This window comes from Oenanthe melanoleuca, chromosome 15 (genome assembly GCF_029582105.1).
Source record: "Oenanthe melanoleuca isolate GR-GAL-2019-014 chromosome 15, OMel1.0, whole genome shotgun sequence".
Taxonomy (NCBI): Eukaryota; Metazoa; Chordata; class Aves; order Passeriformes; family Muscicapidae; genus Oenanthe; species Oenanthe melanoleuca.
This window is the reverse complement of record NC_079349.1, coordinates 53687-66410: the sequence shown is the minus strand read 5'-3', so window position 1 is coordinate 66410 and position 12724 is coordinate 53687. Positions and strand designations below refer to the sequence as shown.

The following is a 12724-nucleotide window of genomic DNA, read 5'->3' as shown; positions in this document are numbered from 1 at the left end:
ATGACCTTAACATTAACATCTCAACAAGACTGGGAATAGCACAGAAGATGCACAAAAGATAACAAGCCATTAATGAATCATAAACGAACCTCAACTCCAAACATCACCCCTGGCATGGTCGGAAACACCGGCTCTGGGCAAAGAGAGGTAAGAGAAGGAAGAAAGAGAACCTATTTAACATGGAAATAAAGCGATCAATAACCAGTAGGAAACCAAATATGAAGAACTGTGTAACTGTGGAACCAATGAACATAGAACCAATTAATTTCACTGGGTTTTGACTGTATAAGTATGTGAAAAAACTAGTAAAGACCACGTGTGATAGAACGGTTTTCTCTTCACAACCTGGGCAATGTATGAATGAAATTATTTCTTTTGCACGTCCTGGCCAGACTAAAGTAATGCCTTAATTCTCTAACACTAAAAATATTGTTGGAGAGTTTTTGTTTTTCCTGCAGTTTTGGTGACACTGTGAGTGAGTGGGACCTGTCAGCCCTGCCATTTGGAAACCCTCTCTCTGCACCTGTGGAATCAGAGGCTGAGCTTTGCTGGTCTGTTTAAGAAGCTGTACTTTGTTTTAATATGGAGCAAAGCTCTCGAGGTAACGGCTCTTGATTACAAAGGCTACAACAGGCAGTTGTTGGCGAGGCTGTGAGCCCTGTAATTTAGATCCTTCCCTCCTGATTTCTCTGGTGCTGGAGCAGTAACTTCAGTCCAACTCACACAGGGTAGTGCAAACTCACCTGCAGGTTTCCCTGCCAATTCTCTTTAACCAATTTCTTTTGGACAAAAATTTCTTCTTCCCTTATCCACTGGTTTTCTCCAGTCCCGTTGGATAAAAAAATATCTCCAGAAGCAGCTACAGCTCATTGCTGTATTAATCTATTTGTGCAGAAGATGTCATATAAGTGACCACTACAATTATGCCTGAGCATCACCTAAAAGCAGTTTTTCATCTCTGCCCATCCTTCATTATCTCCACTCATTATTTACCTTAAAATAGAAACTCCAATTTTATTAAAAAAAAAAACCAGAAAAATTTAAAAATCATTTGCAAAGCTGTTGAGTGTATTAACATGCCAGTAGGAACTGGGGAAGGCAGATGCTGGGTAGGAAGATGTTCATCCTGCACTCGGAGGAGCTGGAGCTGTCAGGGTGTCCCCTGCCATCTGGCCTGTCGAAGCATGTGGCAGATTCACAGCTCTCGAAGGAGGACACGCCGTAGAGGCCATAGGATCCCATTATGCTGTTTATGGGAACAAGTCAGACAAGTACGAAGCTCGTACTTACAGAAATGTTGATGCTTAGAAAAAATTCATGTCGGAGCCTAGAGGGATTTCAGCCAGACACAGATAGATACCCAAACGGGAGGGGACTGAGCCGGCTCCTGCCCGCTCAGCGCAAGGCAGAGCGGGCCGGGCTCGAGCCCCCCCGCCCGCCTGAGACCGCCTCCCTCATCAGCATCCCTTCCTCCTCCTCCTCCTCCTCCTCCCCCGCCGGCCGCAGAGGGGTGCATGGGCAGCAGCTGCCGCTGCCGAGCCGCGCTCCGCTCCGTGCCGGCCCCCGCCGCAGCTTTGCCGCTCCGCAGGCTGCGGGAGCGGGCGATGTGACGGCGCAGCCGGCGGCGGAGCCTCCCCGGCAGCGCAGAGAGGAGTTCCCCCAGCCTCCCTCCCCGGTGGGGCGGAGCGGAGCCACCCCTCCTCCATTCTCCATCCTCGGCGGAGCAGCGAGGAACGGAGTGGAGCCCCCCGCCTCTCTTCCTCCTTCCCTGCCTCCTTCTCTCCCCGGCGGCGGCCGCAGCCCGGGGCGGGAGCGCGGATGCGGCGCGGAGCCCGGCGGAGCCCATCTCGGGGCCGGGGCCGGGGCCGGGCGCCGCCGAGAGCGGGGGGATGCTGAGCCCCGCCGCCCGGCACCGCGCCCGCCGCCGGGAAATGCTCCTCGTGCTCGCTCTGTGGCTGGCGTGGCAAGAAGCGACCGCGGCGCCGACCCCCGCGGCGGAGGACATCACCCGGGGAGTTGTGAGTTACCCGCGGTCCCCCGCTCCTCTCCGCTCCTCCCTCCCTCGCCACCCTCCTCGCCGGGTACTCCCCCACCTTCGGGCATCGCCGGCCCACGCGGCGTTGGGCGAGTTTCGGCGGCTGGAAACGCTCCCTGGCGCGCCCCGCTGCCCGGTACCCCCTTTGCCGCCTGTGCCCTCCGTCCTGCTCCGGCTGATCGGGCTCTTTTACAGCCGATGTCCTCTCCAGCATTATCTAAGTGGTGCCACTCATTCCAACTGGTGCCTCCCGGCGCAGACGGAAGGGTCTGTTTATCCCTCAGCACTCAATGCCCCCCACCCCATATCCTCTGCACCGAGCCCTTTGGAAGGCAGAGTCCCCCTCCCCAGCACCCAGCGCATCCAGTCGCACCCAGTGCACGGTGCCTCTCCTGCACCCGAGCCTGGTGACCCAACCGCCCCGCAGCCCAGCATCGTGAGGCGATGGCCTCATCAGCTTTCACACATGGATCGTTATTTCTCTGGCGCTGGGAAAGGACTGGCCTGTCTCGAGGGCTCCCTGCCTGTCATGGAGCCACAGAAACTCCAGCAGCAAGCAGGGTGAAACGGCTCGTTTGGAGTCAGAGCGATCCGCTAGGACTGAGACATGCCGCGGGGATGTGATGAGGGCTGCTCTGTGCCGGCAGCAGGTGGAGGGTTGGCTTCGTCTGGGGGTCTGCGCAGCGCAGGCATCCTGTGGTCCTGCTTCTCCCCTCACAGGTGCCTGCTTAGTCTGCAGGGATGGAACAGTTTTTATCAGGCATGGAGAGCTTAGGTCATGTCTTTGCCAGGACACGGTGCCAGCAGGTCTATGCAGCTTTATCCCTCTGAGAGGGAAGAAATTAAGGGTTTTCTCCTGGAGGAAGAAAAGTTTCTTGTAGCTTTATACCAGCTGTAGCTCAGAGATGCCCCACGACTCTATCTAACCTGGGTGTCAGAAAGCCAGCTGTGGCTGGGTGTGGGTGGGCAGTCCTGGGGCTGGACCCCCCAGATGGGAGAAATTCTCTGAAATTCAGTCAATTTCAAAATGCTACCAGTGCACTACTGTGAAGGCGGGAGGAAGGGAGGGAGCGCTTGCAGCACAGGGCAGGGTTATCTAATGAGCAGGGCTCGCTCAGAGCAGCACGCCAGGAGCTGCCTCTGCCGACCAGGCTCCGGCTTCAGGCGTGTGCTTCGGCTCACAGGCTCCGGCTCCGACACCTGCCAGGGAGAACAAAGCCTACCGTTCCCCATCTGTTCCTCGGAGAATAGAAAATGTGCTGAATATAAAGTATACCTGCATCATTATGGTGCATTCACTTTCCTCTGTAACCAGATGTTTAAGCTGGAATTAATATTTCATGCAAACAGCACACAAATTGATGTATTCTGTCCCAATCAATTTAACTCAAACTTTGTCTTTGACCTGCTTTTACCCTTGCTGCCGAATATGCTTCACTCAGCTTTTACAGGGTAAATGTTAATATTTGAGGGGCTTATTAGTTACTGATGACAACTTTCAGGCTTTAAGGTACCTTTTTTAGTCCTGGTGTAGATTTGAGCTCTCTCCAAACCCTGCTGAAGAGCTGGGGATGTCTGACAAAGCTGAAGGTGCTGGGGATGATGATAATAGAACAGAAGTGAATTGCAGGAGAAGGCGCTTACATTAAACCAAGAATTATTTAGGCTGGGAATCCAACATTTAGGATGTATAATTGGTGTCAGGGTGCTGTCTCCCTCCTGTGGATGTGCTTGCTGGGGCAAAGAATCTCTCCAGTTTGAGACAGCATTGGTGGGTTTCCAACGGGGTTGAGTGTAAATCAGGTTTATGCTTATGCCCTCTACTGAGCAGCTGGGAGCATAGAAGCCAGATATTTTCAGAGGTTTTGTTAGAAAACTACCACTGTCTGGGAAGTGAGAGCCTCAGGAATTATTTGACACCCACTTTACAAAGCAACTATGAAATTAAAGATCTGTGAGGCATTTCAATCAAATATTTGAAATCTAGGAAGCATGACACCATGGCAATAGAAAGCTCTGATAACCTTAGAAAATTATACCCAGCAATTCTCTGCAGTAACCAGAACACAGAGCTCACCCCTTGCAACCCATTCCAAATGCTCACCCCTTGCAACCTAGAGGTTTTCAGTGCTGAGCTGGACTGTGCCTCTGAGTTCTGTCCTCTGCTTCACTCCTGCTTGAAGTTTGTTTTAAATGAAACAGTGGTGCTGGGCCAAATTAAAGTTCAGCAAATGAAAGAGGGCTATAATTCAAAGGCAGTTCTCCTTAGCATGCTGCCCAAAGCAATATAACATGGAATGATTCTCCATATTTCATTGCTAGTGGAATATCCTGCCCAGTTTATAAATCTAACTTGATTATTAATGTTTTTATTGTTCTCCATTAGCTGCCCTGACAAAGAGAACATAAAATAGCAGATGGAACAGAGCTTGAGTGATTCAACTGAATTTTAGTGTGCCACTTTTGAGATTTATGACTTTGTATTTTGCCCTGCTGCCTTTACAGTAAACGCCCAACCCCTCCTCACCACAGGATTCACAAATTGCATCTTTTTATGGCTGTTGAGCTTGGACATCTCAGGGGTGCAGGCAGCAAAACCTTCCTATACGCTAATAGTAACGTGGTAATGTGAGCTCTCACTTCACTGGGCTTTGTACCAGGTCTGAGGAGAGCTCTACCTTCAAGCTGTCCTTTTCAGAATAGCTGGCCTGTTGAGTCTGAGCACCAAAGGTGTTGACCTTTGTTGACCAGGTGGAGACTGGCTGGTTTGTAAGGGAGCCAGCTGTTCCAGCCAGCAGCTCCTGCCCTCTGGGCTGAATTGCTGCTGTTGTGGGGACATGGCTGTGCAGGGCAAAACCTGGGGCTTGGCAATGGGCTGATGTGGGCGGTTTGTAAAGATAGTGCTGAAGGCAATCTCCCCCCATGGTCAGCTGTACTAATAACCAAAGTGTGCAATAGCCTTGCCGGCCCGATGAGGATGGGTGTTATAAGAGACTGGGTAAGGTGGTCAAGAGTTAGCTGGAGTCGGAGTCTGCCGGCCGTGCTGTGAGGAGGAAGGGTCGTGCAAGGGGCAGACAAGGTAAGGTGCTGTGCAAGGGAGCAGCAGGGTTAGGCAGCCGTGTGAGGGACAGAATGGAGTTAGCCAGTCGTGCAGGAGGAGGAGTGAGACAAGGAGAGGAGTCAATGCTGTGTGGAGCTGCCTGTGGGAAGGGTGCAGAGAAAAGGTATGAGAGTGATAAGACAATGAACTGCTGAGCCTACCATTATTAGTCAGGGAAGCTTTTATAGAGTCTTTGAAATGGTGAGGAAGGGGCTGCCTCAGCCAAGCTGCACCGTTGAATGATGCCCTTTGTGGGGACCCAAGCAGTTCCCCATAGACTGATGCCTGAGGCTGGACAAGCTTGGCCCCAAGGGAGATGCTTTGCCATAGGGAGTTGCTTTACCTGGCACAGAGGTTCCCAGACAGGAGTCAACAGTGGAGTGGTGGCGACATCACTGAGCTCATCCTGTGTGGACATGGGCTCTGGCATCAGCGACTGAGGGATGTAGGAGTGCCAGGAAAGTTTTAGTTTGGTTACAAGAGTGTGGGTGAAAAAAGGGAGACTCTGAGTGGCTTTTTTTTTACTTTGTTGTGGGGGTGAGAGGGAAGGTCTATGTATGCCCCCAAGGCATTTCTCCAGCTGGGGATTGCTGGGCATTCCTGGGGGCTTGCGTATGAACAGCCTCCTGCTCACAAAGCCCTGTCTGTGTTGTTCCCAGAGAAGTTGCTCTCTAGGGTTGGAGGCATTTGCATTCATCGGTGGAGACCAGGGACCCGTTATCCCAAGTGCCTCTTTGTTTGGGGCAGAGTCTTCGTCTTTGTGGCCGCTTCTCATTTGAATGACAAGGATGCATTTGTGGGCAGAGTGAGGTGGCACAGAGCCCTCCGAGGCTGTGCCCCCCTCCCTTCCTCCCGGCTGGCTGGGGTGGGCAGGGGAGAGACAGTGGTTCCTCTGTGCCCCCACATCAGGGAGCAGAGGGACAGGAGGAACAGCAGTTTCCTATGAGTGTGTGCCCTGCATCTCCCAAGTGCTAAATCTCAGAGTAGAAGCTGGCCCAGGCTCATCCTTGCTGTTTCTGGGGTGCTTTCCCAGCCCTGAGTAGGGTAGGACCATCCTGATGCCATTGCTGCTGGCTGCCCATGTTCCACATCCTGGTCCAGCTGCACTCCTGCTCCCACGTACCCAGAGTCAGCCAAGAACTCCCTAAACTTCTGCTTTTAAGTACCCAGCAGAGCATGTCCCTGAGACATGTCTTAACTCCTGGTTCAAGGCTTGGGGTAATCAGCCTCTTAAAGTAAAATCCTTGTACGAATATAGGCTGTTCCCTGTACCAGGAGAAAGTACTGCACTTCTTCTGTTTCTGCAAATGGGGAAATTAAAAATTGATAATTCCAGGTGGAGCTTCATTCAGCCTTCTAAAATGGTGAGTCTTTAAGGACAGAATTCTTAATAGATTCCCTAAACAGTATTAGAGAGAGGAGCTTTGCTTGGACCCTCTGCCATTAAAGCACTTCATGCTTTCCCATATGGAGCAGTGCCCATCCTGGGTCCATGAATTCCTTTCAAGAAAGCTAAGCTACCATATTAAAATAAATAAATAAATAAAATAAAGTTGGTTACATTTTAAAGTACTTCTTGAAGCCAAAGTACAATGCAAACTAAATTGACAAAAGGCTATCATGAAGCTTTCAAACAGCCAGGCTGCTGTGAAAGCATTTAATCTCGTATTAAAACCCTGGTTGGTGTGAACCGTTCCTTCCTTTTCAGATTTGAGACCTCAGTGTACAGTAATGCAATTTCCTCCTGGGCTTGGCTGCTATTGTGGTCCCAGCCGTGGGAACTAGCCGGGGTAGTCAAGCCAAATTACCCGCTTTAATGAAATTCTCTCTTGGGGAAGTGTTCAGAGCCAGTGGGTGAAACCCTGCTGTCACCAGGGACTTCCCTGCAGTTGGTGCTGGGGATGGAGCAGTGAGCTCCTGCACTGACCACATTCTTCATCCTTGGTGCTGTGCTAGGGGTAGAAATTCCTGGCTAGCCGGCCCCTCGTTCTCTGGGTGCAGCATGTAGTGACACTGTACCTGCATCCTCTCCTTTTGCCCCTAAAATCTCCGGGGGCAAAGGCAGATTGCTGCCTGCGTGACTCAGTCTGGATATTTTGTTATTCTTCCTCATTAAATCAAAAGTGCAAAGAGGTAACACCAAGTGCAGTGTGCCCCCATCCCTGTTGGCATCGGCCGGTGCTCCTGGTTTGGAACTGGGTGTGTGGGACCATGCGTGCTGCAGAGGACAAGGGGTGATGTGGGTGATGTGGTCATGACTGGAGGACTCAGCTGTCTGTGACACCCTGTTTGTCCTGACAGGCTCAGAACTGCCAGCGGCTGCTCACTGTGACTCATCATCTGGGCCATGCACTAATTTCTTATTTTTTACTCATTGGCAAAACTGCTGCAGGAATGGGGCTCTGTGGCTCAGTGAAAGGTCATGCAGTGGTTGAGGAAACCTTTATTTCTGGATGCTGTGGGAGCAACTGTGTATGCTGCATGGATCTTGTGTCCTGGCTGGCCCTGTGGAGGTGACAACATGAAAGGAAAAAACAATCACATCTCAGATGATGACGAACACAGGCCACCACTGTGTCACTTTTACAAGCGTCTTGCTCCTACTAGAGCATCACTTAAAAGCTTAGAATTTGCTTTCATAATAACCTGAGATCAGACAGCAACAGTTCTCAAAATTCTTTCTTTAATCAAAATCACTTTAAATTGGTAGATTTGGGAGTTCTGGAATCTCTTGCTGCTGCACACGTGCCAGCTGCATCTTCTTCGTCCCAGATTTTTATGAGGATTGTGTCTGTTTTCTGGGTCAGAGAATTAAGAGATTTGATGTTATATTAAAAAACCCACACCAAACCACATATGCAAAGTTAAATCCAGTGCAAAACAAAGCAGACATGCAGGGGTGAGGGGAAGGAGCTGCTGAAGGACTAGAGCATTAGATGAGAATTAGAAACTGCCTTTCACAATGGGTTTGCTCTGAGGGAAGGTCTGACATGGAGTAAATGCTGACATTCATCAAGGAGTGTCTTCAGATGGGATTCTGGCTTTTTAATTAGCCATGATGATTTAATGGAAAATAACCCGATTAAATCAGAGGAACTTTCTGCATCAGAATACATCATGCATGCAGAAAATTGTTCTAGAAATCTAGAGATGACCTACAGCTCCTGGTGACAGCAGTCCAAATACAGTGACCCGGGAAGTGCAGTATATTCAGGATTTTTTTTCATATTGTTTTTACAAGAGGGAGTTTCTGCCTGTTTCTGATGGTCAGTGGTCAAGCAGAGTTCTTCACACTGGCTCACATAATTATTTCATCCTGACAATATTGATCTTTCGAGTGAACAAAAGCAATTTTGTCTGTGTCACAGGGCCCTTGCTTGAAGGCGATGTACATGTCTAGATTATATTGTCTTGTCATTTAACAAACCCCAACTGGCACATCTGGTTCAGTTCCCAGCTGCAGAAGATCGTCCAACAGCACTGGTTGCATCCTGGTATGCTCTCAAATCCAAGTGTGTTCTACACAGCCTAATACACACATCCTTCTTTAAAGATACAGGACAAAAGTTTTTCTCATCCAAAACAGAAGTGGAAGATAAGTGGACTGCTTCATCCACAGGTTTGTCTTCTTTGTGGAGATTACCTGCCATGCACCATGGTGGGGGCACTTAAACCCCACGCAGCTTCCCTAGGGCTCACATCCAAAACCACTTGGCTCTGGACTTTTTCACTTTCCACCAAATGCTTTTGGCTGGAGATGGTAGACTATCAAGAGGTCAAAAGGAAACTTCAGGGGCTATTTGCAGACTTGGGGGATTTCACTGTCCAAGGGCTGAGGAAGTATATCTGAGGATGCTGTTGGGAGCAAGGGAGCTGCTGAACCCTGGAGGAGGCCTAAATGGGATAAAAAGATGAAAAAGACTAATGTGTGAGGAAAGGGTTCCCATGGGATCTCTTTTGAGAGGAAAACCTGGAAACACTCTTCTGAGGAAGCATTCACTCAATTGGCAGCTGTAGAGTTTCCAAAATGCTGCAAATTCTAGGCTATCATTCTTGTTCTTGACTGTCTACGTATCAGTCAGCCCTTCATGAAGATTTGCTTTTCTCTGATAGTGAGATGCTGTCATGCAGAAGTGCTACTCTTGATAGTGTGGTTGAAGTACATATCAGGAGACAGATTCTCCTGATTTCCTCAAAAAATGAAACCATGACTTTGCTGAGCTATTGGGTGACTCTGCTGGGCTCCTCCACAGCTATGATTACCAAAAACCTGGATGGCTGCTGGGATTAAAGGTGTAACACAAGCAAATGCTCCTTTTGTCTTTCTGTAGCTACTGAGAAATTTAGTTACAGGATCCCAACAAAAGCACTAGGAGCAAAGTGATGGCTGCTAGAGACAATCCCACCATGGCTCCAGATCTAATTACCTGCAGCACTGGGGTTGATGGATTTGGTCTTTGGGAAAGCGAGTCAGGTCTCATTTATCACCGAGCAAGAAAAAACCAGCAATCTCTCATGTTTCTCCTGAGTCCATCACATGCTATCTCCTGGAGATACTACATCCATTCCACATTAGTCATGTCCTGGCTGGTGCTTGGTCAAGGCTCTGTCTTTGACAAGGCTTGTGGTGGGGAGCATGGGAGCTCCCACCAGCCCTTAGGCTTGTTCCCATCTTGTTCCTTGTGTTTACTTTGTCATTTCTGTCGCTCCGTCATGCTCACAGAGTCCCTCTGGCACATCTGCCACAGCAGGACAATCTGTGATGATGCTCAAGAAGCATTTTTCTCTTTTGATAAATTCTCTGCATTAAGCTGGCTTTTGTTTTTCTTGTTTGTTCTCCATTTTGACACTGCTTGGGAAATTCTCCATTGCTCTGTACTGAGCTATGCTGTCTCTACCTTTGCATCTTTCATGTCAGAGATGAATTTTTGTTCAAAAGTGAGAGGAGATTGGGTTCACAGAAGGGAAATTCCTCCCAGACGAAATGGTAACATTTATATAAAGGCACAGTTAAAGAGAAGTAGGTGCTTTGTGATTTTTGCCACATTTTTTTTAATGCTGCAGCAATGTATCCTCCAGGTCAGATCAATGAGACTCCAAAATTAGGAATCTTGCCCGGCATTGAAGTGTACAGTAATCCAATCCTTCCCAGGCAGGATGCACATCACATTTCATTCAGACAAACAATCTGTTGCTATTTGGGCATTTCTGATGCACCTCGTGCTTTGGTACACACTCAGTGCCCAGACTCAGTCCAGGGTCCTGGTATGGGCAGTGAAGAGGCCAACACTGATTTGAGCAGTCTTCTACATGCTCACCTGGGTTAAAAACTCACTCAAGAAGATACTGAAATTTTCTTTCTCTGCCTAAAAACCAGAGCATCAAGTGCCTGATCTGCCATCAAGTGCCTGATCTGCCAGGTTCTGTGGCATGAGGTGCAGTTCCTGACCAAGCAACTTCATCACTCCCTGAAAGGTGACCTGAGCTCTGAGCTTCAGGTCTCAGAGTCAGAACTTCCCTTTGTGAAGGATATCCAGTCCAGACTGGATCTGGGTGGCTTTTGTGTGTTTCTCATTCACATTTTTGTTACTTGGGGGAGGGAACAGGGGTTATTTTCACTGGTTTATCTCTTCCCATCAAAGTCTTTCCGTTCATCAGGGTTTGCCAGGAGCCCAGCACACCCTTCAGACAGAGCTCTTTCCCCAGGGGAGCAGCTCCCGAGGGTTCATGCTCCCTGCCTGGTCTGTGCACGGGGATTTGGAGGTTGGAGGAAACAGGTGCCAGCGGGAGCTCCTCCGCAATCCCCGAGGAGCGCCTGCTCCCCTCCAGCAGCTCCTTGGTATCGGCAGAGCTAGTCCAGAAAATTGCTTTTTTGAGTAAAATGAGTTTATTTCTGCAATAACAAATGTCGTGGTGAGTCACGGCGCCAGAGTCGAGATCTTCTGGGAGCTGTGCATCAACTTTCCTTCTGCAGGCAGAGCCCTGGGCACAGCCCCGGCTGCCGGCGCTCCTGTCGGTGTCGTGCCAATGCCCTCTTGTGGAAACTGGGAAAATGTCCGAGAAAATATGCTGGTGCTGGGCTGGGAGCAGGGAGGAGCCCCTAGGGCTGCACCATGCCTCCTCCACCTGCAGCCCTGGAGCATTTGTCATTGCTGTCACTGGGACTGACACTGGGGGAGATGCTGTTAACTGAGCCTGGGGGCTAGGGGCTCAAATCCTGCACCCTGTGCACACGTTTGTGCCTCTGCACTTCCTTGCTGTCGTTCTGCAGTAATTCCCATTTTCCCTATAGCAAAGACCTTTATCAACAGCAGTATGAACTTTCTTCTTGAACAAGCGTAAGCCTGCCCGGTGTTCCCTGTCTCTGTGAAACGGGCATAGACCCACTGTTAGCCGACTGCAGCCGCTCTGCTGCTTTTCTTGAGAGGACATCACTCTGCTTTGCTCATATTTGAAAATGTCAGTGTATGAATATACTCAGGGGACCACTGGGCCAACGTGCTGGCTTTTGCCTTCACAGACCCCAATCCTGAGGCATTTGCAGCAGCTCTGGCTACGAGGGGCGGTGATGAACACCAGCTCTGGAGCAAACCTGCAGGTGCCAGTGGCTTCTGACTCTGCCACCCGCCTCGCTCCTGAGCTTCTGTGTAGGAGCTGGCAGAAATGGTGCTGTGCTGCGTAGGAAAGGCCAGCCCAGCATTGTCAGTCTGTTTTCCATCCTCTGGTTTTTTTTCCCATCCCTGTGGGGCACTGGTGAGCCACGTGACTGTCTCCCATTCCCACTGCACAACAGCCCTGACAGTAGATCTGGCTCTCTTGCCCAGGAGCCCCATTCCACATGCAGCTCTCCTGAGTTCAAGTTCTCCTTATCTTCTTCAAGTTTCTCTTCTATTTAATTTTTAATATATTTTGAAAGCTGCCCCTTTAAATGTCTGAAAACTTTTGACTGTTAAAACCAATTTGTTTCCTGTGTTTTCCAGACTTGGCAGCTCCTCTCCCTTCCATGCTTTCCTGGAAAGAAATGTCTGTAAAAGCCCATCTATGTAGGGTAGGTCACCAGTGCCAGCCCAGGAAGGGGCTGTGCATCATCAGAGGTGAAAGGGAGCCAGAGTTCTGGGAACTTTGTGTGAAATTCATCAAGAGTCCCTGCCGTGGCTTGCTGTCCCTCCTGCATTGTGCCTGTCTGTGTGATCACAGATACTAGTTTTTGCTTGTGTGTTTGGAGGAATCAGTTCTTTGGGCAAAGATATCTGCTTTTTCTTTTGTAGCTCTGCCATCATCTTTCAGCCTGTAGGTTATCTAGACCAATACTGTGTCTGAATCCTGACAGTCCTGAATTCATTTCCTTTTGTGGAGGAACAATAATATATTTCTGATGTTGTATTGAGGGGAATTCAGTGTTGGAAGCCAGACTTATTCATAGCCAGGCTCGAACGGGGATAAGGAGCTGAGCTCACATTCTCAGAGAGGCTCGGATGTGATTTGGAGCCAGAAGATACAACTGCAGAAATTTAATTAACATTGCAAACCCCTTCAAAACAGAGTTTCTGGCAAAATTGCCGGTTCTGCTGTGCAGCAGGTAGGATGCT

The 12724-nt window shown here is 49.5% G+C and overlaps 1 protein-coding gene across 1 annotated transcript in view; it reads left to right on the top strand.

Moving 5' to 3' along the window:
- The first annotated feature begins 1523 nt into the window (after positions 1 to 1523).
- The window catches only part of MMP17 (matrix metallopeptidase 17), a 54682-nt gene continuing 43481 nt past the window's right edge, over positions 1524 to 12724 (top strand). Inside the window, exon 1 of the mRNA XM_056504581.1 lies at positions 1524 to 2018. Coding sequence (XP_056360556.1) covers positions 1890 to 2018 — 129 coding nt within the window. The 5' untranslated portion in view covers positions 1524 to 1889. The remainder of the gene's footprint in view (positions 2019 to 12724) is intronic.